The 25,982-nt window shown below is 43.7% G+C and overlaps 1 protein-coding gene and 1 pseudogene across 1 annotated transcript; one reads left to right on the forward strand and one right to left on the reverse strand.

The window, feature by feature from the left end:
• Positions 1–725: 725 nt before the first annotated feature.
• On the forward strand, positions 726–20,905 carry LOC147991968 (uncharacterized). Its single transcript, XM_087538888.1, has 3 exons — positions 726–905; positions 19,852–19,995; positions 20,333–20,905. The coding sequence occupies exons 1-3, from the start codon at positions 726–728 to the stop codon at positions 20,903–20,905; spliced, it is 897 nt and encodes a 298-aa protein (XP_087395014.1).
• Positions 20,906–23,400: 2,495 nt separating this feature from the next.
• Positions 23,401–24,017, reverse strand: LOC147991969 (uncharacterized; annotated as a pseudogene).
• Positions 24,018–25,982: the final 1,965 nt, after the last annotated feature.

Raw genomic sequence — 25,982 nt, forward strand, 5'->3', positions numbered from 1 at the left:
GGGCCTCATCTGGGCCGAAAGACGTCATGGGCCATACATGGGCCGGAAGTTACAATGGGCTGGAATCACATTGGTAGGCCCAGATGATGCTACTAGGCCTAATTCGGATAAGCCATAACGGACCGCGAATTAGCAGGCTATAAATGGGCTATATCCGAACATGTCGTTAACAGCCTTTCCATGGCCCGGCCCGCTACCTTTTGACCAAGTCAAACGGGCCGACCTTTTGACCTAAATGGACCACCGTTGGGCCGAGCCACGTGTCGACGTATCATAGGCTCGTCTCGTCCATTCGTTGGGTGACATCTGTCCCAACGCGGAGCTGACACTTGGTTCCTTCGGCCAATGAGAATTTTACCCGTGGAAAATCGCCATTGGTCGTTGCTCGTAACGGGTTATCGGATCCAAACTCGGACTTGATATCTTAACAGCGCCCGCTACGGTGGATGCCACGTGTTGATTACCCTTGACGAAAACACTCCCATGACGTGCCATTTATCATCATGGAAGTGGTCGCCTTCCGTGATGATAATTTAAGTATTGTCATGGAACACTTCTACGATAGCACAGGTATGACTATCTTCATTCTGTCATAAAATAGTCATGGATATACATGCATGCCAGAAAATGTGACCTACTGTGACAAACATGTATCATCACAGAAGTGTTTTTATAGTGCATGGGCCTCGTCCAACGAGAACATGGCATGGCGTGCCCACCGTGCGATGCAGTGGGCATGGGAGGCGGTAGCAGCCCTCGTGGCGGTGGATATCGGTGAGGCGGAGTCGCATTATACGGCGACCTATATGGTGCAGCAATTCGGGCGCCGCAACCGCATCATGGTGGACGTCGCCGGCTCATTGGACAGATCCGTCGTCAATCTGATGTCCATCAACACCGTTCAGGTTACGGGCTCCGACGAGGAAGAGTAGGGCATGGGAGACGGCGGCGCCTTGAGTTCCGTGAGCCGGCTCGTGTCCCATGTCGTGCTCTACCTTGCTGGCGACAGGACCAACACCCTAGGGAGCGTAGCCGGCAGCTGGACATGGCCACGACAGAACTGTGCGAGCTCCAGTTAGATTAGGTTTCACATTGCATGTAATAATATGGATTTGAGGTGTCCGGTTGTAGAATCAAATATTTTAGGCATGACCTGTTAGTGTCCGTGCACGCATCCGCGGGCCTTTGAAGGACCGGATTTATCCATCGCAGTTGTAGATGCTCTTCGTACTCTAAAAAACGACATAGCATTTGAAAATAAGCTCAATGGCATTTGACCGAACACCTATCCGAACGTGATGTCCGCCATGGAGATTGTCGACGGGGGGCGCAGTGTATCTAGGTACAAATGGCTCCAATTCATGGATTGATATCTACCATTCAATTGAGCACATTAATTAGCTTAAATTTTATTTGGATCTCTCTCACACTCATCTTATTCGTAGTTGATATCTAGCCATTCAATTGGGCACATTAATTAGGGAAGAGATCTTTATAGCCTTACAAATCATGTATTGGCCACATGCTCAATAATTTTAAGATCAAGCGTATTGCCCCACATAATTTCATAATAACATTCTCAGTTCATATAATATAAAAAGTGTATACATATAGTAATGTTAAACTAAGCGTGAGTGTAAAATAGCTTATTCTACACCCCTACTAACGCTCTATAAAAAATACAGTAACATAACATATAAAATATAGTAATTGTTTTAACAATCTAGTAAATTAAAAACTTGGATAGTAATTTTTTTCAGAATTACTACATTTTATACAGTGTTATACTAGATTTTGTACATATCTTTACTACGGTGTCGAATAAGCTATTCTACACTCACGCTTAGAATAGCGTTTATATATATCCATATGTTACTATATATTCGCAAAAAAAATCCATATGTTGCTATAATGTGGAAATTTAGGTTACTCGCTATTCACTCTATCTCATTCACGGATTGATATCTACCATTCAATTGAGCCCATTAATTAGCTTAAAGTTTATATTGACCTATCATCCAATATCACTATCACTCTTTTCTTGCCCCTTTTAATATAATCGAAAAAAATCTACCCGGTAGGGCATTCCCCTACGATAATGCAGTAGAAAAATTATCTGTACAATAACACATGGCATATCACGGCAGATTTTTTGGACTGCGTGTCACAAAATGGCCTGCAACTTTTCCCTAGCATGTACAGATCCGCCGTTCCATAATGTAAAATATTTTTTGACACTACACTAGTGTCAAAAAATGTCCTATATTATGGGATCGGAGGGAGTAGTACTTTCGTGTCGCCTAGCAAGGGTGGCGGTCAAGATTGTGCCATGGCAGATTGTCTTGCAATTCTTAAGTGTGCCTCACTAGCTGGCCAGCAATGCCTGTGTTTGTACATACCTTTTTACATGACCTGGGGCAGAAATTTTTCCGCCGTGTAAACTGAAGGAAATATGCCCTAGAGGCAATAATAAAGCTATTATTTATTTCCTTATTTCATGATAAATGTTTATTATTCATGCTAGAATTGTATTAACCGGAAACATAATACATGTGTGAATACATAGACAAACAGAGTGTCACTAGTATGCCTCTACTTGACTAGCTCGTTAATCAAAGATGGTTATGTTTCCTAACCATAGACAAAGAGTTGTTATTTGATTAACGGGATCACATCATTAGGAGAATGATGTGATTGACTTGACCCATTCCATTAGCTTAGCACTCGATCATTTAGTATGTTGCTATTGCTTTCTTCATGACTTATACATGTTCCTATGACTATGAGATTATGCAACTCCCGTTTATCGGAGGAACACTTTGTGTGCTACCAAACGTCACAACGTAACTGGGTGATTATAAAGGAGCTCTACAGGTGTCTCCAAAGGTACATGTTGGGTTGGCGTATTTCAAGGTTAGGATTTCTCACTCCGATTGTCGGAGAGGTATCTCTGGGCCCTCTCGGTAATGCACATCACATAAGCCTTGCAAGCATTGCAACTAATGAGTTAGTTGCGAGATGATGTATTACGGAACGAGTAAAGAGACTTGCCGGTAACGAGATTGAACTAGGTATTGAGATACCGACGATCGAATCTCGGGCAAGTAACATACCGATGACAAAGGGAACAACGTATGTTGTTATGCGGTCTGACCGATAAAGATCTTCATAGAATATGTAGGAGCCAATATGGGCATCCAGGTCCCGCTATTGGTTATTGACCAGAGAGGTGTCTCGGTCATGTCTACATAGTTCTCGAACCCGTAGGGTCCGCACGCTTAATGTTCGTTGACGATATAGTACTATGTGAGTTATGTATGTTGGTGACCGAATGTTGTCCGGAGTCCGGGATGAGATCAGTGACATGACGAGGAACTCCGGAATGGTCCGAAGACAAAGTTTGATATATGGGATAATAGTGTTTGGTCACCGGAAGGGTTCCGGAAATCACCGGAAGGGGTTCCGGATGTTTCCCGAAATGTTTGGGTACGAGAACACTTTATTTGGGCCAAAGGGGAAAGCCCACAAGGTTTTTGGAAAGCGCAAAAGGAAGTTTTGTGGAGTCCAGGGGCCAGACGCCAGGGTCCCTGGCGTCTGGGTCCAGACGCCGGGAACCCTAGCGTCTGGCCCTGGAGTCCGAGAAGGACTCTTGCCTTTCGGGTGAAACCGACTTTGTGGAGGCTTTTACTCCAAGTTTCGACCCCAGGGATCAACATATAAATAGAGGGGCAGGGCTAGCACCAAAGACAGATCAAGAAACACCAAGCCGTGTGCCGGCAACCCCGTCTCCTCTAGTTTATCCTCCGTCATAGTTTTCGTAGTGCTTAGGCGAAGCCCTGCGGAGATTGTTCTTCGCCAACACCGTCACCACGCCGTCGTGCTGCCGGAACTCATCTACAACTTCGCCCCTCTTGCTGGATCGAGAAGACGAGGACATCACCGAGCCGAACGTGTGCAGAACTGGGAGGTGCCGTGCTTTCGGTACTTGGATCGGTCGGACGTGAATACGTACGACTACATCAACCGCGTTGATATAACGCTTCCGCGAACGGTCTATGACGGTACGTAGACAACACTCTCCCCTCTCGTTGCTATGCATCATCATGATCTTGCGTGTGCGTAGGAAATTTTTGAAATTACTACGTTCCCCAACAGTGGCATCCGAGCCTAGGTTTTATGTGTTGATGTTATATGCACGAGTAGAACACAAGTGAGTTGTGGGTGATATAAGACATACTGCTTACCAGCATGTCATACTTTGGTTCGGCGGTATTGTTGGACGAAGCGGCTTGGACCGACATTACGCGTATGCTTACTTGAGACCGGTTCTCCCGACGTGCTTTGCACAAAGGTGGCTAGCGGGCGACAGTTTCTCCAACTTGAGTTGAACCGTGTGTGGCTACGCCCGGTCCTTGCAAAGGTTAAAACAGCACCAACTTGACAAACTATCGTTGTGGTTTTGATGCGTAGGTAAGATTTGTTCTTGCATAAGCCCGTAGCAGCCACGTAAAACTTGCAACAACAAAGTAGAGGATGTCTAACTTGTTTTTGCAGGGCATGTTGTGATGTGATAGGGTCAATACATGATGCTAAATTTTATTGTATGAGATGATCATGTTTTGTAACCGAGTTATCGGCAACTGGCAGGAGCCATATGGTTGTCGCTTTATTCTATGCAATGCAATCATGCTGTAATGCTTTACTTTATCACTAAGCGGTAGCGATAGTCGTGGAAGCATAAGATTGGCGAGACGACAACGATGCTACGATGGAGATCAAGGTGTCGCGCCGGTGACAATGGTCATCACAACGGTGCTTCGAAGATGGAGATCAGAAGCACAAGATGATGATGGCCATATCATATCACTTAAATTGATTGCATGTGATGTTTATCTTTTATGCATCTTATCTTGCTTTGATTGACGGTAACTACTCCATCTCACGTGATGATCGGACATGGTTTAGTTGATTTGGATCACGTGATCACTTAGAGGATTAGAGGGATGTCTATCTAAGTGGGAGTTCTTTAGTAATATGATTAATTGAACTTAAATTTATTATGAACTTAGTCCTGGTAGTATTTTGCAAATTATGTTGTAGATCAATAGCTCGCGTTGTTGCTTCCCTGTGTTTATTTTGATATGTTCCTAGAGAAAATTGTGTTGAAAGATGTTAGTAGCAATGATGCGGATTGGATCCGTGATCTGAGGTTTATCCTCATTGCTGCATAGAAGAATTATGTCCTTGATGCACCGCTAGGTGACAGACCTATTGCAGGAGCAGATACAGATGTTATGAACGTTTGGCTAGCTCAATATGATGACTACTTGATAGTTTATTGCACCATGCTTAATGGCTTAGAATCGGTACTTAAAAGACGTTTTGAACGTCATGGACCATATGACATGTTCCAGGAGTTGAAGTTAATATTTCAAGCAAATACCTGAGTTGAGAGATATGAAGTCTCCAACAAATTCTATAGCTAAAAGATGGAGGAGAATCGCTCAACTAGTGAGCATGTGCTTAGATTGTCTGGGTACTACAATCGCTTGAATCAAGTGGGAGTTAATCTTCCAGACAAGATAGTGATTGACAGAATTCTCTAGTCACCATCACCAAGTTAGTAGAACTTCGTGATGAACTATAATATGCAAGGGATAACGGAAACAACTCCCAAGCTCTTCGCGATGCTGAAATCAACGAAGGTAGAAATCAAGAAAAACATCAAGTGTTGATGGTTGACAAGACCACTAGTTTCAAGAAAAGGGCAAAGGGAAGAAGGGGAACTTCAAGAAGAACGGCAAGCAAGTTGCTGCTCAAGTGAAGAAGCCCAAGTCTGATCCTAAGCCTGAGACTAAGTGCTTCTACTACAAAGGGACTGGTCACTGGAAGTGGAACTGCCCCAAGTATTTGGCGGATAAGATGGATGGCAAGGTAAACTAAGGTATATTGGATATACGTGTTATTGATGTGTACTTTACTAGTGTTTATAGAAACCCCTCGGCATTTGATACTGGTTCAGTTGCTAAGAGTAGTAACTCAAAACGGCAGTTGCAGAATAAACAGAAACTAGTAAAGGGTGAGGTGACGATGTGTGTTGGAAGTAGTTCCAAGATTGATATGATCATCATCGCACACTCCCTATACTTTCGGGATTAGTGTTGAAACTAAATAAGTGTTATTTGGTGTTTGCGTTGAGCATGAATATGATTTGATCCTGTTTATTGCAATACGGTTATTCATTAAAGTCAGCGGATAATTGTTGTTCTGTTTACATGAATAAAACCTTCGATGGTCATACACCCAATGAAAATAGTTTGTTGGATCTCGATCGTAGTGTTACACATATTCATAATATTTAAGCCAAAAGATGCAAAGTTAATAATGATAGTGCAACTTATTTGTGGCACTGCCATTTAGGTCATATCGGTGTAAAGCGCATGAAGAAACTCCATACTGATGGACTTTTGGAACCACTTGATTATGAATCACCTTGGTGCTTGCGAACCATGCCTTATGGGCAAGATGACTAAAGACTCCGTTCTCCGGAACAATGGAGCGAGCAACAGATTTGTTGGAAATCATACATACTGATGTATGTGGTCCGATGAATATTAAAGCTCGCGACAAGTATCATTATGTTCTGACCTTTACAGATGATTTGAGCAGATATGAGTATATCTACTTGATGAAACACAAGTTTGAAACATTTGAAAAGTTCAAAGAATTTCAGAATGAAGTGGAGAATCATCGTAACAAAAATAAAAGTTTCTACGATATGATCGCAGAAGTAAAATATTTGAGTTACGAGTTTGGCCTTCGGTTAAAAACAATGTGAAATAGTTTCACTACTCACGCCACCTGGAACACCACAGTGTAATGGTGTGTCCGAACGTCATAACCGTACTTTATTGGATATAGTACAATCTATGATGTTTCTTACCAATTTACCAATATCGTTTTGGGATCATGCATTAGAGACAGCTGCATTCACGTTAAAAAAAAGGGCACCATCTAAATCCGTTGAGACGACACCTTATGAACTGTGGTTTGGCAAGAAACCAAAGTTGTCATTTCTTAAAGTTTGAGATTGCAATGCTTATATGAAAAAGTTTCATCCTGATAAGCTCAAACCCAAATTGGAGAAGTGCGTCTTCATAGGATACCCAAAAGAAAATGTTGGGTACACCTTCTATCACAGATCCGAAGGCAAGATATTCGTTGCTGAGAATGGATCCTTTCCATAGAAGGAGTTTCTCTCGAAAGAAGTGAGTGGGAGAACTTAATGAGGTAACTGTACCTGCTCCCTTATTGGAAAGTAGTTCATCACAGAAATTTGTTCCTGTGGCTACTACACCAATTAGTGAGGAAGCTAATGATGATGATCATGTAACTTCAGATCAAGTTACTACCGAATCTCATAGGTAAACCAGAGTGAGATCCGCACCAGAGTGGTACGGTAATCCTATTCTGGAAGTCATGTTACTAGACCATGACGAACTTGCGAACTATGAGGAAGCGATGATGAGCCCAGATTCCGCGAAATGGTTTGAGGCCATGAAATCTGAGATATGATCCATGTATGAGAACAAAGTATGGACTTTGATGGATTTGCCTAATGATCAGCAAGCCATAGAAAATAAATGGATCTTCAAGAGGAGGACGGACGCTGATAGTAGTGTTACTATCTACAAAGCTAGACTTGTCGAAAAAGGTTTTTGACAAAGTTCAAGGTGTTGACTACGATGAATTTTTCTCACTCGTAGCGATGCTTAAGTCTGTCCAAATCATGTTAGCAATTGCCACATTTTTATGAAATCTGGCAAATGGATAAACAAAACTACATTCCTTAATGGATTCAAAGAAGAGTTGTATATGATGCAACCAGAAGGTTTTGTCAATCTTAAAGGTGCTAACAAAATATGCAAGCTCCAGCGATCCATCTATGGACTGGTGCAAGCATCTCGGAGTTGGAATATACGCTTTGATAAGTCGATCAAAGCATATAGTTTTATACAGACTTGCGATGAATCCTGTATTTACAAGAAAGTGAGTGGGAGCACTACAGCATTTCTGATAAGTATATTTGTATGACATATTGTTGATCAGAAATAATGTAGAATTATTCTGCAAAGCATAAAGGAGTGTTTGAAAGGATTTTTCAAAGAAAACCTCGGTGAAGCTGCTTACATATTGAGCATCAAGATCTATAGAGATAGATCAAGACGCTTGATAAGTTTTTTTTCAATGAGTACATACCTTGACAAGATTTTGAAGTAGTTCAAAATGGAACAAGCAAAGAAAGAATTCTTGCATGTGTTACAAGGTGTGAAATTGAGTAAGACTCAAAGCGCGACCACGGCAGAAAATAGAATGAGAATGAAAGTCATTCCCTATGCCTTGGCCATAGGTTCTATAAAGTATGCCATGCTGTGTACCAGACCTATTGTATACCCTACACTAATTTTGGTAAGGGAGTACAATAGTGATCTAGGAGTAGATCACTGGACAGCGGTCAAAATTATCCTTAGTGGAATAAGGATATGTTTCTCGATTATGGAGGTGACAAAAGGTTCGTCGTAAAAGGGTTACGTCGATACAAGTTTTGGCACTGATCCGGATGAATCTTAGTCTTCATCTGGATACATATTGAAAGTGGGAGCAATTAGCTAAAGTAGCTCCGTGCAGAGCATTGCAGACATAGAAAATTGCAAAATACTTACGGATCTGAATATGGCAGACCCGTTGACTAAACTTCTCTCACAGGCAAAACATGATCACACCTTAGTACTCTTTGGGTGTTAATCACATAGCAATGTGAACTAGATTACTGACTCTAGTAAACCCTTTGGGTGTTGGTCACATATCGATGTGAACTATGGGTGTTAACCACATAAAGATGTGAACTATTGATGTTAGATCACATGGCGATGTGAACTAGATTATTGACTCTAGTGCAAGTGGGAGACTGAAGGAAATATTGAAGGAAATATGCCCTAGAGGAAATAATAAAGTTATTATTTATTTCCTTATTTCATGATAAATGTTTATTATTCATGCTAGAATTGTATTAACCGGAAACATGATACATGTGTGAATACATAGACAAACAGAGTGTCACTAGTATGCCTCTACTTGACTAGCTCGTTATCAAAGATGGTTATGTTTCCTAACCATGGACAAAGAGTTGTTATTTGATTAACGGGATCACATCATTAGATGAATGATCTGATTGACATGACCCATTCCATTAGCTTAGCACCCGATCGTTTAGTATGTTGCTATTGCTTTCTTCATGACTTATACATGTTCCTATGACTATGAGATTATGCAACTCCCGTTTGCCGGAGGAACACTTTGTGTGCTACCAAACGTCACAACGTAAATGGGTGATTATAAAGGAGCTCTACGGGTGTCTCCAAAGGTAGATGTTGGGTTGGCGTATTTTGAGATTAGGATTTGTCACTCCGATTGTTGGAGAGGTATCTCTGGGCCCTCCCGGTAATGCACATCACATAAGCCTTGCAAGCATTGCAACCAATGAGTTAGTTGTGAGATGATGTATTACGGAACGAGTAAAGAGACTTGCTGGTAACGAGATTGAACTAGGTATTGGATACCGACGATCGAATCTCGGGCAAGTAACATACCGATGACAAAGGGAACAACGTATGTTGTTATGCGGTCTGACCGATAAAGATCTTCGTAGAATATGTAGGAGCCAATATGGGCATCCAGGTCCCGCTATTGGTTATTGACCAGAGAGGTGTCTCGGTCATGTCTACATAGTTCTCGAACCCGTAGGGTCCGCACGCTTAACGTTCGTTGACGATATAGTACTATGTGAGTTATGTATATTGGTGACAGAATGTTGTTCGGAGTCCGGAATGAGATCACGGACATGACGAGGAACTCCGGAATGGTCTGGAGATAAAGTTTGATATATGTGATAATAGTGTTTGATCACCGGAAGGGTTCTGGAAATCACCGGAAGGGGTTCCGGATGTTTCCCGAAATGTTTGGGTACGAGAACACTTTATTTGGGCCAAAGGGGAAAGCCCACAAGGTTTTTGGAAAGCGCAAAAGGAAGTTTTGCGGAGTCCAGGGGCCAGACGCCAGGGTCCCTGGCGTCTGGGTCCAGACGCCGGGAACCCTGGCGTCTGGCCTTGGAGTCCGAGAAGGACTCTTGCCTTTCAGGTGAAACCGACTTTGTGGAGGCTTTTACTCCAAGTTTCGACCCCAGGGCTCAACATATAAATAGAGGGGCAGGGCTAGCACCAAAGACACATCAAGAAACACCAAGCCGTGTGCCGGCAACCCTGTCTCCTCTAGTTTATCCTCTGTCATAGTTTTCGTAGTGCTTAGGCGAAGCCCTGCGGAGATTGTTCTTCACCAACACCGTCACCACGCTGTCGTGCTGCCGGAACTCATCTACTACTTCGCCCCTCTTGCTGGATCGACAAGGCGAGGACGTCACCGAGCCGAACGTGTGCAGAACTCGGAGGTGCCGTGCTTTTGGTACTTGGATCGGTCGGACGCGAAGACGTACGACTACATCAACCGCGTTGATATAATGCTTCCTCGAACGGTCTACGAGGGTACGTAGACAACACTCTCCCCTCTCGTTGCTATGCATCACCATGATCTTGAGTGTGCGTAGGAAAATTTTGAAATTACTACGTTCCCCAACAGTGGCATCCGAGCCTAGGTTTTATGGTTTGATGTTATATGCACGAGTAGAACACAAGTGCGTTGTGGGCGATATAAGTCATACTGCCTACCAGCATGTCATACTTTGGTTTGGCGGTATTGTTGGACGAGGCGACCCGGACCAACATTACGCGTACGCTTACGCGAGACCGGTTCTCCCGACGTGCTTTGCACATAGGTGGCTTGCGGGCGACAGTCTCTCCAACTTTAGGTGAACCGAGTGTGGCTACGCCCGGTCCTTGCGAAGGTTAAAACGGAGTCAAATTGACAAACTATCGTTGTGGTTTTGATGCGTAGGTGAGATTGGTTCTTGCTTAAGCCCGTAGCAGCCACGTAAAACTTGCAACAACAAAGTAGAGGACGTCTAACTTGTTTTTGCAGGGCATGTTGTGATGTGATATGGCCATGACATGATGCTAAATTTTATTGTATGAGATCATCATGTTTTGTAACCGAGTTATCGGCAACTGGCAGGAGCCATATGGTTGTCGCTTTATTGTATGCAATGCAATCGCGATGTAATGCTTTACTTTATCACTAAGCGGTAGCGATAGTCGTGGAAGCATAAGATTGGCGAGACGACAACGATGCTACGATGGAGATCAAGGTGTCGCGCCGGTGACGATGGTGATCATGACGGTGCTTCGAAGATGGAGATCACAAGCACAAGATGATGATGGCCATATCATATCACTTATATTGATTGCATGTGATGTTTATCTTTTATGCATCTTATCTTGCTTTGATTGACGGTAGCATTATAAGATGATCTCTCACTAAATTATCAAGAAGTGTTCTCCCTGAGTATGCACCATTGCGAAAGTCCTTCGTGCTGAGACACCACGTGATGATCAGGTGTGATAGGTTCTACGTTCAAATACAACGGGTGCAAAACAGTTGCACACGCGGAATACTCAGGTTATACTTGACGAGCCAAGCATATACAGATATGGCCTTGGAACACGGAGACCGAAAGGTCGAGCGTGAATCATATAGTAGATATGATCAACATAATGATGTTCACCAATGAAACTACTCCATCTCACGTGATGATCGGACATGGTTTAGTTGATTTGGATCACGTGATCACTTAGAGGATTAGAGGGATGTCTATCTAAGTGGGAGTTCTTAAGTAATATGATTAATTGAACTTAAATTTATCATGTACTTAGTCCTGGTAGTATTTTGCAAATTATGTTGTAGATTAATAGCTCGCGTTGTTGCTTCCCTGTGTTTATTTTGATATGTTCCTAGAGAAAATTGTGTTAAAAGATATTAGTAGCAATGATGCGGATTGGATCCGTGATCTGAGGTTTATCCTCATTGCTGCACAGAAGAATTATGTCCTTGATGCACCGCTAGGTGACAGACCTATTACAGGAGCAGATGCAGACGTTATGAACGTTTGGCTAGCTCAATATGATGACTACTTGATAGTTATAGTGCACCATGCTTAACGGCTTAGAATCGGGACTTCAAAGGCGTTTTGAACGTCATGGACCATATGAGATGTTCCAGGAGTTGAAGTTAATATTTCAAGCAAATACCCGAGTTGAGAGATATGAAGTCTCCAACAAGTTCTATAGCTAAAAGATGGAGGAGAATCGCTCAACTAGTGAGCATGTGCTCAGATTGTCTGGGTACTACAATCGCTTGAATCAAGTGGGAGTTAATCTTCCAGATAAGATAGTGATTGACAGAATTCTCTAGTCACCATCAACAAGTTAGTAGAACTTCGTGATGAACTATAATATGCAAGGGATAACGGAAACGATTCCCAAGCTCTTCGTGATGCTGAAATCAACGAAGGAAGAAATCAAGAAAAACGTCAAGTGTTGATGGTTGACAAGACCACTAGTTTCAAGAAAAGGGCAAAGGGAAGAAGGGGAACTTCAAGAAGAACAGCAAGCGAGTTGCTGCTCAAGTGAAGAAGCCCAAGTCTGGTCCTAAGCCTGAGACTAAGTGCTTCTACTGCAAAGGGACTGGTCACTGGAAGCGGAACTACCCCAAGTGATTGGCGGATAAGAAGGATGGCAAAGTGAACATAAGTATATTTGATATACATGTTATTGATGAGTACTTTACTAGTGTTTATAGAAAACCCTTAGTGTTTGATACTAGTTCAGTTGCTAAGATTAGTAACTCAAAACGGGAGTTGCAGAATAAACAGAGACTAGTTAAGGGTCAAGTGACGATGTGTGTTGGAAGTGGTTCCAAGATTGATATGATCATCATCGCACACTCCCTATGATTTCGGGATTAGTGTTGAACCTAAATAAGTGTTATTTGGTGTTTGCGTTGAGCATGAATATGATTTGATCATGTTTATTGTAATACGGTTATTCATTTAAATAAGAGAATAAATTGTTGTTCTGTTTACATGAATAAAACCTTATATGGTTACACACCCAATGAAAATAGTTCGTTGGATCTCGATCGTAGTGATACACATAATCATAATATTGAAACCAAAAGATGCAAAGTTAATAATGATAGTGCAACTTATTTGTAGCACTGCCGTTTAGGACATATTGGTGTAAAGCGCATGAAGAAACTCCATGCTGATGGGATTTTGGAATCACTTGATTATGAATCACTTGATGCTTGCGAACCATGCCTTATGGGCAAGATGACTAAAACACCGTTCTTTGGAACAATGGAGCGAGCAACAAATTTGTTGGAAATCATACATATTGATGTATGTGGTCCGATGAATATTGAGACTCGCGACAGGTGTCATTATTTTCTGATCTTCACAGATGATTTGAGAAGATATGAGTATATCTACTTGATGAAACATAAGTCTGAAACATTTGAAAAAATTCAAAGAATTTCAGAGTGAAGTGGAAAATCATCGTAACAAGAAAATAAAATTTCTACGATCTGATCATGGAGAAGAGTATATGAGTTATGAGTTTGGTCTTCAGTTAAAACAATGTTAAATAGTTTCACTACTCGCGCCACCTGGAACACCACAGCATAATGGTGTGTCCGAACGTCATAACCGTACTTTATTACATATGGTGCAACCTATGATGTCTCTTACCGATCTACCACTATCGTTTTGGGGTTATGCATTAAAGACAGCTGCATTCACGTTTAAAAGGGCACCATCTAAGTCCGTTGAGACGACACAATTTGAACTGTGGTTTGGCAAGAAACCAAAGTTGTCGTTTCTTAAAGTTTGGGATTGCGATGCTTATATGAAAGAGTTTCATCCTGATAAGCTCAAACCCAAATCAGAGAAATATGTCTTCATAGGATACCCAAAGGAGACAGTTGGGTACACCTTCTATCACAGATTCAAAGGCAAGACATTCGTTGCTAAGAATGGATCATTTCTAGAGAAGGAGTTTTTCTCGAAAGAAGTGAGTGGGAGGAAAGTATAACTTGATGAGGTAACTGTACCTGCTCCATAATTGGAAAGTAGTTCATCACAGAATTCTGTTCCTGTGACTACTGCACCAATTAGTGAGGAAGCTAATGATGATGATCATGTAACTTCAGATCAAGTTATTACCGAATCTCGTAGGTAAACCAGAGTGAGATCCGCACCAGAGTGGTACGGTAATCCTGTTCTGGAAGTCATGTTACTAGACCATGATGAACTTGCGAACTATGAGGAAGCGATGATGAACCCAGATTCCGCGAAATGGTTAGAGGCCATGAAATCTGAGACATGATCCATGTATGAGAACAAAGTTTGGACTTTGGATGACTTGCCCGATGATCGGCAAGCAATTGAGAATAAATGGATCTTCAAGAGGAAGACGGACGCTGATAGTAGTGTTACTATCTACAAAGCTAGAATTGTCGCAAAAAGGTTTTCGACAAGTTCAAGGTGTTGACTACGATGAGAGTTTCTCACTCGTATCTATGCTTGAGTCTGTCCAAATCATGTTAGTAATTGCCGCATTTTATGAAATCTGGCAAATGGATAAACAAAACTGCATTCCTTAATGGATCTATTGAAGAAGAGTTGTATATGATGCAACCAGAAGGTTTTGTCAATCCGAAAGGTGCTAACAAAATGTGCAAGCTCCAGCGATCCATCTGTGGACTGGTGCAAGCATCTCGGAGTTGGAATATACGCTTTGATGAGTTGATCAAAGCATATAGTTTTATACAGACTTGCAGTGAAGCCTGTATTTACAAGAAAGTGAGTGGGAGCACTACAGCATTTCTGATAAATATATGTGAATGACATATTGTTGATCGGAAATAATGTAGAATTATTCTGTAAAGCATAAAGGAGTGTTTGAAAGGAGTTTTTCAAAGAAAGACTTCGGTGAAGCTGCTTACATATTGAGTATCAAGATCTATAGAGATAGATCAAGACGCTTGATAAGTTTTTTCAATGAGTACATACCTTGACAAGATGAAGTAGTTCAAAATGGAACAGTCAAAGAAAAAGTTTCTTGCCTGTGTTACAAGGTGTGAAGTTGAGTAAGACTCAAAGCCCGACCACGGCAGAAGATAGAAAGAGAATGAAAGTCATTCCCTATGCCTTAGCCATAGGTTCTATAAAGTATGTCATGCTGTGTACCAGATCTATTGTATACCCTGCACTGATTTGGCAAGGAAGTACAATAGTGATCTAGGAGTAGATCACTGGACAGCGGTCAGAATTATCCTTAGTGAAATAAGGATATGTTTCTCGATTATGGACGTGACAAAAAGGTTCATCGTAAAGGGTTACGTCGATGCAAGTTTTTGACACTGACCTGGATGACTCTAAGTCTCGATCTAGATACATATTGAAAGTGGGAGCAATTAGCTAGAGTAGCTCTATGTAGACCATTGTTGACATAGAAATTTGCAAAATACTTACGGATCTGAATATGACAGACCCGTTGACTAAAATTATCTCACAAGCAAAACATGATCACACCTTAGTACTCTTTGGGTGTTAATCACATAATAATGTGAACTAGATTACTGACTCTAGTAAACCCTTTGGGTGTTGATCACATATCGATGTGAACTATGGGTGTTAATCACATGGTGATGTGAACCATTGCTGTTAAATCACATGACGATGTGAACTAGATTATTGACTCTAGTGCAAGTGGGAGACTGAAGGAAATATGCCCTAGAGGCAATAATAAAGTTATTATTTATTTCCTTATTTCATGATAAATGTTTATTATTCATGCTAGAATTGTATTAACCGGAAACATGCTACATGTGTGAATACATAGACAAACAGAGTGTCACTAGTATGCCTCTACTTGACTAGCTCGTTAATCAAAGATGGTTATGTTTCCTAACCATGGACAAAGAGTTGTTATTTGATTAACAGGATCACATCATTAGATGAATGATCTGATTGACATGACCCATTCCATTAGCTTAGCACCCGATCGTTTAGTATGTTGCTATTGCTTTCTTCATGACTTATACATGTTCCTATGACTATGAGATTATGCAACTCCCGTTTGCCGGAGGAACACTTTGTGTGCTACCAAACGTCACAACGTAAATGGGTGATTATAAAGGAGCTCTACGGGTGTCTCCAAAGGTAGATGTTGGGTTGGCGTATTTTGAGATTAGGATTTGTCACTCCGATTGTTGGAGAGGTATCTCTGGGCCCTCCCGGTAATGCACATCACATAAGCCTTGCAAGCATTGCAACCAATGAGTTAGTTGCGAGATGATGTATTACGGAACGAGTAAAGAGACTTGCTGGTAACGAGATTGAACTAGGTATTGGATACCGACGATCGAATCTCGGGCAAGTAACATACCGATGACAAAGGGAACAACGTATGTTGTTATGCGGTCTGACCGATAAAGATCTTCGTAGAATATGTAGGAGCCAATATGGGCATCCAGGTCCCGCTATTGGTTATTGACCAGAGAGGTGTCTCGGTCATGTCTACATAGTTCTCGAACCCGTAGGGTCCGCACGCTTAACGTTCGTTGACGATATAGTACTATGTGAGTTATGTATGTTGGTGACAGAATGTTGTTTGGAGTCCGGAATGAGATCACGGACATGACGAGGAACTCCGGAATGGTCTGGAGATAAAGTTTGATATATGTGATAATAGTGTTTGATCACCGGAAGGGTTCTGGAAATCACCGGAAGGGGTTCCGGATGTTTCCCGAAATGTTTGGGTACGAGAACACTTTATTTGGGCCAAAGGGGAAAGCCCACAAGGTTTTTGGAAAGCGCAAAAGGAAGTTTTGCGGAGTCCAGGGGCCAGACGCCAGGGTCCCTGGCGTCTGGGTCCAGACGCCGGGAACCCTGGCGTCTGGCCTTGGAGTCCGAGAAGGACTCTTGCCTTTCAGGTGAAACCGACTTTGTGGAGGCTTTTACTCCAAGTTTCGACCCCAGGGCTCAACATATAAATAGAGGGGCAGGGCTAGCACCAAAGACACATCAAGAAACACCAAGCCGTGTGCCGGCAACCCTGTCTCCTCTAGTTTATCCTCTGTCATAGTTTTCGTAGTGCTTAGGCGAAGCCCTGCGGAGATTGTTCTTCACCAACACCGTCACCACGCCGTCGTGCTGCCAGAACTCATCTACTACTTCGCCCCTCTTGCTGGATCGACAAGGCGAGGACGTCACCGAGCCGAACGTGTGCAGAACTCGGAGGTGCCGTGCTTTTGGTACTTGGATCGGTCGGACGCGAAGACGTACGACTACATCAACCGCGTTGATATAATGCTTCCTCGAACGGTCTACGAGGGTACGTAGACAACACTCTCCCCTCTCGTTGCTATGCATCACCATGATCTTGAGTGTGCGTAGCAAAATTTTGAAATTACTACGTTCCCCAAAAAATATGCCCTAGAGGCAATAATAAAGCTATTATTTATTTCCTTATTTCATGACAAATGTTTATTATTCATGCTAGAATTTTATTAACTGAAAACATAATACATGTGTGAATACATAGACAAACAGAGTGTCACTAGTATGCCTCTACTTGACTAGCTCGTTAATCAAAGATGGTTATGTTTCCTAACCATATGCAAAGAGTTGTTATTTGATTAACGGGATCACATCATTAGGAGAATGATGTGATTGACTTGACCCATTTCGTTAGCTTAGCACTCGATCATTTAGTATGTTGCTATTGCTTTCTTCATGACTTAGACATGTTCCTATGACTATGAGATTATGCAACTCCCGTTTACCAGAGGAACACTTTGCGTGCTACCAAACGTCACAACGTAACTGGGTGATTATAAAGGAGCTCTACAGGTGTCTCCAAAGGTACATGTTGGGTTGGCGTATTTTGAGATTAGGATTTGTCACTCCGATTGTCGGAGAGGTATCTCTGGGCCCTCTCGGTAATGCACATCACATAAGCCTTGCAAGCATTGCAACTAATGAGTTAGTTGCGAGATGCTGTATTACGGAACGAGTAAAGAGACTTGCCGGTAACAAGATTGAACTAGGTATTGAGATACCGACGATCGAATCTCGGGCAAGTAACATACCGATGACAAAGGGAACAACGTATGTTGTTATGCGGTCTGACCGATAAAGATCTTCGTAGAATATGTAGGAGCCAATATGGGCATCTAGGTCCCGCTATTGGTTATTGACCAGAGAGGTGTCTCGGTCATGTCTACATAGTTCTCGAACCCGTAGGGTCCGCACGCTTAACGTTCGTTGACGATATAGTACTATGTGAGTTATGTATGTTGGTGACCGAATGTTGTTCGGAGTCCGGGATGAGATCACGGACATGAAGAGGAACTCCGGAATGGTCCGGAGACAAAGTTTGATAGATGGGATAATAGTGTTTGGTCACCGGAAGGGTTCCGGAAATCACCGGAAGGGGTTCCGGATGTTTCCCGAAATGTTTGGGTACGAGAACACTTTATTTGGGCCAAAGGGGAAAGCCCACAAGGTTTTTGGAAAGCGCAAAAGGAAGTTTTGCGGAGTCCAGGGGCCAGACGACAGGGTCCCTGGCGTCTGGGTCCAGACACCGGGAACCCTGGCGTCTGGCCCTGGAGTCCGAGAAGGACTCTTGCCTTTCGGGTGAAACCGACTTTGTGGAGGCTTTTACTCCAAGTTTCGACCCTAGGGCTCAACATATAAATAGAGGGGTAGGGCTAGCACCAAAGACAGATCAAGAAACACCAAGCCATGTGCCGGCAACCCCGTCTCCTCTAGTTTATCCTCCATCATAGTTTTCGTAGTGCTTAGGCGAAGCCCTACGGAGATTGTTCTTCACCAACACCGTCACCACGCTGTCGTGCTGCCGGAACTAATCTACTACTTCGCCCCTCTTGCTAGATCGAGAAGGCGAGGACGTCACCGAGCCGAACGTGTGCAGAACTCGGAGGTGCCGTGCTTTTGGTACTTGGATCGGTCGGACGTGAAGACGTACGACTACATCAACCGCGTTGATATAACGCTTCCGCAAACGGTCTATGAGGGTACGTAGACAACACTCTCCCCTCTCGTTGCTATGCATCATCATGATCTTGCGTGTGCGTAGGAAATTTTTGAAATTACTACGTTCCCCAACATAAACAACGCGACGTCGAATGTGGGTCCGGCGTGGGAGACTAGACAAACCCGTCTCACCGACCGGTGAGCCCCCATGAAGCCAATCTGTTGCACTTTGAATATGAGGTAATAGCACCCTGGATCCATGAACTTGCACAAGATGTGATGATTTAGTCCAAAAGTTGCAAAATGTAACTGAGGGGTCCCAAATCTTGCACCCCTATGTGATGATTTGGTCCAAAGCCAATCACAGATCGACAAGTGGTAGTTCAGAGCTTGGACCGGTCAGCACTGGCATTTTTGCACAAAGCCCCCTGTCGTTCCGTTGAATTAACCCGCACTACTCCCACTTGAGTTTAATACACCTATCGTTGTTCCCGTTCTCCCATCCCTGTTCCCTTTTCTCCTTCCTGTTCCCTCTCCTCCATCCTCTCCCTCCCTCTGTCGACGCCGGCCGTCTGAGCAAGCTCCCTTCACCCATCCCCTGCCCTTGTACTAGCATTTGCACAGCTCCAGGCCATGGTTTCCTAGAGCGATTCGGGCAGCTCGTCCGACGCTGATTCAGTCAGCAGCGAAGTGCGGGTTAGATGTTTATCTCTGGTAGGGTTAGGGTTCCTTTGGGTGTGCATTTGTAGTTAGCAAATGAAGCTGATTTACTTTTGTTTTAGCTACCTGGCACCATCTTATGCTTGGAATGGAGCGGCCTGGCCACATATCTGAGTTCTAGATGTGAGCATGCATGTGTGTGTGAGAAGCTGTTGGCATTTAAATTAGTGGATAGTGGGAGGAGATTCCTAGCTTGTGCACAGAAGGTTATTAGCTAATTTGGTCTGAAGACTGTTTTGTATAGTTAAGTTTGACAGTCCTGACAGTTAACTACATATATTACTATGGTGTTGTTGTCTGAAAATATGTTAACTGAATCTTGTTGTTTGTAGTTCTGTAAGTTAACTAAATACCGTGGAGATCTTTCAGTTAACAAAATTTATGCATTTTAAAGTTTTGTAAATTATCTGAATTTGTGGAAGTTGACTAATTTTGCTCAAGTAAACTATCTTTTCTTCATGTAAACTAAACATTTGTAGTGTAGCCAGTATTTAACTGATTTTTTCATTGTATTGAATATTTTTCTTTATTGCAAATTTGTAGAAGATACCTAAATGCAGTTATCTGGAGTGGGTTGACCCTGAGTGGCCTGCCCCTTTGAAGATGAGCCTAGCTAGGATCTGGGGCATGTATGAAGATGAGAACAAGCTTAGGCCGAGGCAAAATGTAGTTAATGCTGAAGAAAATCTGAGGGTTGTGAGAGAGAAGGAAAAGATGGAAAAAGACTTGAGGTTTTTTAAGGTTGATTTTGCTCAAATGGTGGCTGAGAAGGAGCAAGCTCTGGCCCAACTAGGCAACACACAACTTGCTCTGGCCGACATGAAGGAAGATCTTGATAAGAAGAAGAAGATGTGTGACAAATCTTTCACAAACATTCATCAAGTTGTGAGGGCCAAGGCAGAGAAAGATAGGGACCTCATGAAGCAGGAGAGGGACAATATCATGGAAGAGAGGGACAGTCTGGTGCAAAAGAGGGACAATCTGGTGTTGGAGAGGAATGTGCTAAAGCAAGAGAAGAAGAAGTTAGAGTACACGATAGGTGATCTTTTCAAACATAAGGAGGACACCAAGGGCAAGATAAGGAAGCTTAAAGAGATGCTTGATGAATTTGGGTGATGCAATGGTGGTTTAATGTAATCATTTGTAGCAGGTCCAGTATGACCTGGCACTTCATGTTTCCAGACTTATTTGTATTCAGTAATTTGACTAACTAGATGATACCCCGTGCTGTTGCTGCGGGAATTTGTAGTGATGTACATGGGAGGATTTATGGAGTAAATAGCGAAACAATGAAATGAAATATATAAATGCATGCCTATTTGAACCTTTGATAGAATGATATGAAAAGTTAGAGAAAATTTTGTTGTGGTTGATAAGTGCATTTGTAATGTACTGATATATTGCAAAATATCATTGATTTTGTTAAGCTTAATTAATGATAAATATTCATATCATTTGTACCTTGGTAGTTCTGTATTGAGTAAGAACTTGTGCCCAAAAAATCAAGATTGCCAGCTTAATCACTGTTTATTGTTGGTGACGTGTACATCATTGGCTGCACCGTCCTAACAATTCAATCAAGCTCCCACTCTCCCATTGCTTATGTTGACTGCAACATCGAATGGATATCAATCACAGTCAAGTTCATAATTATGGAAAAAAACACTACCAAATTTATTGGACTCTTATATGCTTAAATAAAATAATAATGTGTGCATGTATACCACAGGAAGGTTTTCCTGTAATATAGTATGGTAACATAATAATTGAGTAGCAAGTGAGACCTATGTCGGGCAGCATAAATATTTACCTATATTATCATGTCACTTCACCTAATAGAAGCCAAATCTCACAGAAAATCTCATCAAATGCAGCCGGAGATACATTGAAGAAATGCGTCAATGTCTCGGTGATGAACCTCTCAATATATTGTTGTCCGATGCAACATGTTTTTCATATAAATGGTGAAAATAGAGCATCTTAAAGACACAGTTCAGATGTGGTGCAGGCGCTATGATAGTCTTCCCATACTGCATCAAGTATCAATCTTGAAATAAATATATTCCCAACTCTCTCAAATAAATTTCCTGGAACATATCATCTCTGAAACATGAAATCCATATAATACAACCACAATGCCTTCATATCAAAACTGAAGAAATAATTGGAAAATAAATGTTTGCATGCCACATTGAGTGAACGGTCCAATGTACATGCAACATACTGTGCAAATCCAAAGAAATATATAAAACTGGAAGACTGGAAGAGAATAATCAGATCATATCAAAAGGAAGCACCATATACGGATTGAAAGAGTGATATACAGTCTATGCTTTTACATATTTACATGCAGAGAACAAATATATAACAAAGCAGTAGACCATCAAAGCATAGCAACACAAAAGGCATCGGATAAATGATGAGAAATCGACGGGCAAATTAATGGTGAGAGAAATGATCTAGTGTGGAGAGAGAGAGAGAGAGAGAGAGAGAGAGAGAGAGATGATTTGCAGGCTGATTTCATCAAGCGTAGGTGAGTGAATATTTCTCATGCCAGTGATTGGTTCACTAAGAATAGAAGTACTACTCGGGAAGTCCTGCAGGCTGATTTCATCAAGCGAAGGTGACTGAATATTCACGTGCCGGTGATTGATTTACTAAGAATAGAAGTACCGCCGGAACCGGAAGGCCAGGTCAACATGTTGGAGGCATGAACAGTATCGGCTTGGGAGCCTAAGCGGAGGAGAATTAAATTCAATTGAGAGCAACTTGGTCGTCTTGCTCACTATTTGCATGAGCTCAGATCGACAAAAAAGAAAAAGGGCAGTTGCGCTGGAGTTGGGAGCCGTCGAATGTTGGAGCCGAATCGCTCAGCCCCTTCTTCTTGCTCTCTTCTACCTCACGTAGCTCTCACAAGAACAGAAAAAAGACACAGGTGTTTGGTGCCGCTGCCTCACACAATCAGCGTTTTCTTCTGTCTATTTCTTATCAAAGGTAAACATGTTTTGAATCTGTATAAGTAGCAGCCACACAGGCGCACTACCCGGCCACTAGCAGTGCCCACGCACGCATAACTCTTCCTCTAGAATCTCTCTAGGACGTGCAAGCTTATGCGGCTAACTAACCTATCCATGCGCTAACAAACTAACAAACCTACTAAATCTTCTCAGCTCCAAACTGACCCGTCCAACGCTCCAGCCCATCACGAACCTGGCCGATTCTCACGGCCGTGCATCACGAACCTGGCCGATTCTCACGGCCGTGCCGCATCTCACGACACTACTGCATCATGTCTTGCACGCCACTTCACGTAGCCTCCTGACATCTCGCTTCTTCCTTCATGCCTCGACTGAATTCTCATCGGACAACTCCCTAGTCTATCTAAACTACATTCAGGACTGAAATAAACATGCAGATACAGAATACATCAAGATTATATCTAACATTCAACCCCCTAATCTTGATGTCCATTCTTCAGGCAGAAACTTCAAAGAAGAGCCGGTCCGTCACTACCCTAGCCAGCGAGCAATGCCTTCTCTTCCTTCTCTTTCTTCTTCTCTGGACACTCCCAAGCAAAGTGCCCAAGTTCACGACAATTGTAACATTGTACCTCACTTTTGTCTTGGCGCCCTCCACCGCGTCCACGGCCACGACCACGACCCCGTCCTCGCGACTAGTCCCGCCCTCTCGCCATGAGGAGCTGCACTTCTTCACATCCCGTCTCCCGCCCCTTGACGAGTTCCTCGTGTGCCTTGAGTGAACCAATGGCCTCCTCCATGGCCATCTTATTGGTGTCGCCGAACAACGCAATCGAAGAAGCAACCTGGATGAACTTGTTGGAGACGGCTCGGAGCAGCTTCTTCACGACGTACTTCTCCTCCATCGCATCACCAAGCTCACGGATGCGCCCCACGAGCGTCGTGAACCTCGCCGCGAAATCATCCACGGACTCCGCATCGCCCATCTTGAGGCCATCAAACTCCGAGCGCAAGGACTGAATCCTCGCCTCTCGGACGCGCTCGACGCCCACATGCATGGAGCGAAGCGCCGCCCACACATCGGCGGCGGTCTCCTTCTCCGTAACTCGCAGCAGCGTCGTGTCGTCGATCGACTGGGAGATGATCGTCATGGTCATCTCCTCCTTGCCTGCGTCGACCTCCTTGGAGGAGTCCTCGCGTTCAACGGCAGCCCACGCGCCGTTGGCGCGCAAGAGGTACTTCATCCTCATCGCCCACGCCGCGTAGTTCGTCCTCGTGAGCAGCGGGAATGGGAGCTTCCCCGCCACCGTCGTCGCCGCCGTTGTGGCAGCCGCCATCGCCGCCGAGTCGCTCCGCACCAATGCTCCACTCGCTGAAGTGTCACGCGGCATCGTCTTCGTCATAACCTAGCGCTGATACCAAATGTTGGAGCCGAATCGCTCAGCCCCTTCTTCTTCCTCTCTTCTACCTCACGTAGCTCTCACAAGAACAGAAAAAAGACACAGGTGTTTGGTGCCGCTGCCTCACACAGCCAGCGTTTTCTTCTGTCTATTTATTGTCAAAGGTAAACATGCTTTGCATCTGTATAAGTAGCAGCTACACAGGCGCACTACCCGGCCACTAGCAGTGCCCACGCACGCATAACTCTTCCCCTAGAATCTCTCTAGGACGTGCAAGCTCATGCGGCTAACTAACCTATCCATACGCTAACAAACTAACAAACCTACTAAATCTTCTCAGCTCCAAACTGACCCGTCCAATGCTCCAGCCCATCACGAACCTGGCCGATTCTCACGGCCGTGCCGCATCTCACGACACCACTGCATCATGTCTTGCACGCCACTTCACGTAGCTGCCTGACATCTCGCTTCTTCCTTCATGCCTCGACTGAATATCTAAACTACATGCAGGACTGAAATAAACATGCAGATACAGAATACATCAAGATTATATCTAACATTCAACCCCCTAATCTTGATCTCCATTCTTCAGGCAGAAACTTCAAAGAAGAGTCGGTCCGTCATTACCGTAGCCAGCGAGAAACGCCTTCTCTTCCTTCTCTTTCTTCTTCTCTGGACACTCCCAAGCAAAGTGCCCAAGTTCACGACAATTGTAACATTGTACCTCACTTTTGTCTTGGCGCCCTCCACCGCGTCCACGGCCACGGCCACGACCCCGTCCTCGCGACAAGTCCTGCCCTCTCGCCATGAGGAGCTGCTCTTCTTCACGTCCCGTCTCTCGCCCCTTGACGAGTTCCTCGTGTGCCTTGAGTGAACCAATGGCCTCCTCTATGGCCACCTTGTTGGTGTCGCCGAACAACGCAATCGAAGAAGCAACGTGGATGAACTTGTTGGAGATGATTCGGAGCAGCTTCTTCACGACGTACTTCTCCTCCATCGCATCACCAAGCTCACGGATGCGCCCCACGAGCGTCGTGAACCTCGCCGCGAAATCATCCACGGACTCCGCATCGCCCATCTTGAGGCCATCAAACTCCGAGCGCAAGGACTGAATCCTCGCCTCTCGGACGTGCTCGACGCCCACATGCATGGAGCGAAGCGCCGCCCACACATCGGCGGCGGTCTCCTTCTCCGCAACTCGCAGTAGCGTTGTGTCGTCGATCGACTGGGAGATGATCGTCATGGCCATCTCCTCCTTGCCTGCGTCGAACTCCTTGGAGGAGTCCTCGTGATCAACGGCAGCCCACGCGCCGTTGGCGCGCAAGAGGTACTTCATCCTCATCGCCCACGCCGCGTAGCTCGTCCTCATGAGCAGCGGGAAGAGTCACGCAGCATCGTCTTCGTCATAACCTAGCGCTGATACCAAATGTTGGAGCCGAATCGCTCAGCCCCTTCTTCTTGCTCTCTTCTACCTCACGTAGCTCTCACAAGAACAGAAAAAAGACACAAGTGTTTGGTGCCGCTGCCTCACACAGCCAGCGTTTTCTTCTGTCTATTTCTTGTCAAAGGTAAACATGCTTTGCATCTGTATAAGTAGCAGCCACACAGGCACACTACCCGGCCACTAGCAATGCCCACGCACGCATAACTCTTCCCCTAGAATATCTCTAGGACGTGCAAGCTCATGCGGCTAACTAACCTATCCATGCGCTAACAAACTAACAAACCTACATTCAAAAAAACTAACAAACTAACAAACCTACTAAATCTTCTCAGCTCCAAACTGACCCGTCCAACGCTCCAGCCCATCACGAA

Source organism: Triticum urartu, chromosome 1A (genome assembly GCF_056163025.1).
Source record: "Triticum urartu cultivar PI428250 chromosome 1A, HENAU_Tu73, whole genome shotgun sequence".
NCBI lineage: Eukaryota > Viridiplantae > Streptophyta > Magnoliopsida > Poales > Poaceae > Triticum > Triticum urartu.

Bases quoted from the DNA above. Each gene is read 5' to 3' on its own strand.
- LOC147991968 (XM_087538888.1), top strand. From the start codon at position 726: ATGCAGTGGGCATGGGAGGCGGTAGCAGCCCTCGTGGCGGTGGATATC. The intron at 906-19,851 runs GTTACGGGCTCC...CTTTTGTTTTAG, and splicing joins TGTCCATCAACACCGTTCAG to CTACCTGGCACCATCTTATG. The intron at 19,996-20,332 runs GTTATTAGCTAA...GCAAATTTGTAG, and splicing joins TCCTAGCTTGTGCACAGAAG to AAGATACCTAAATGCAGTTA.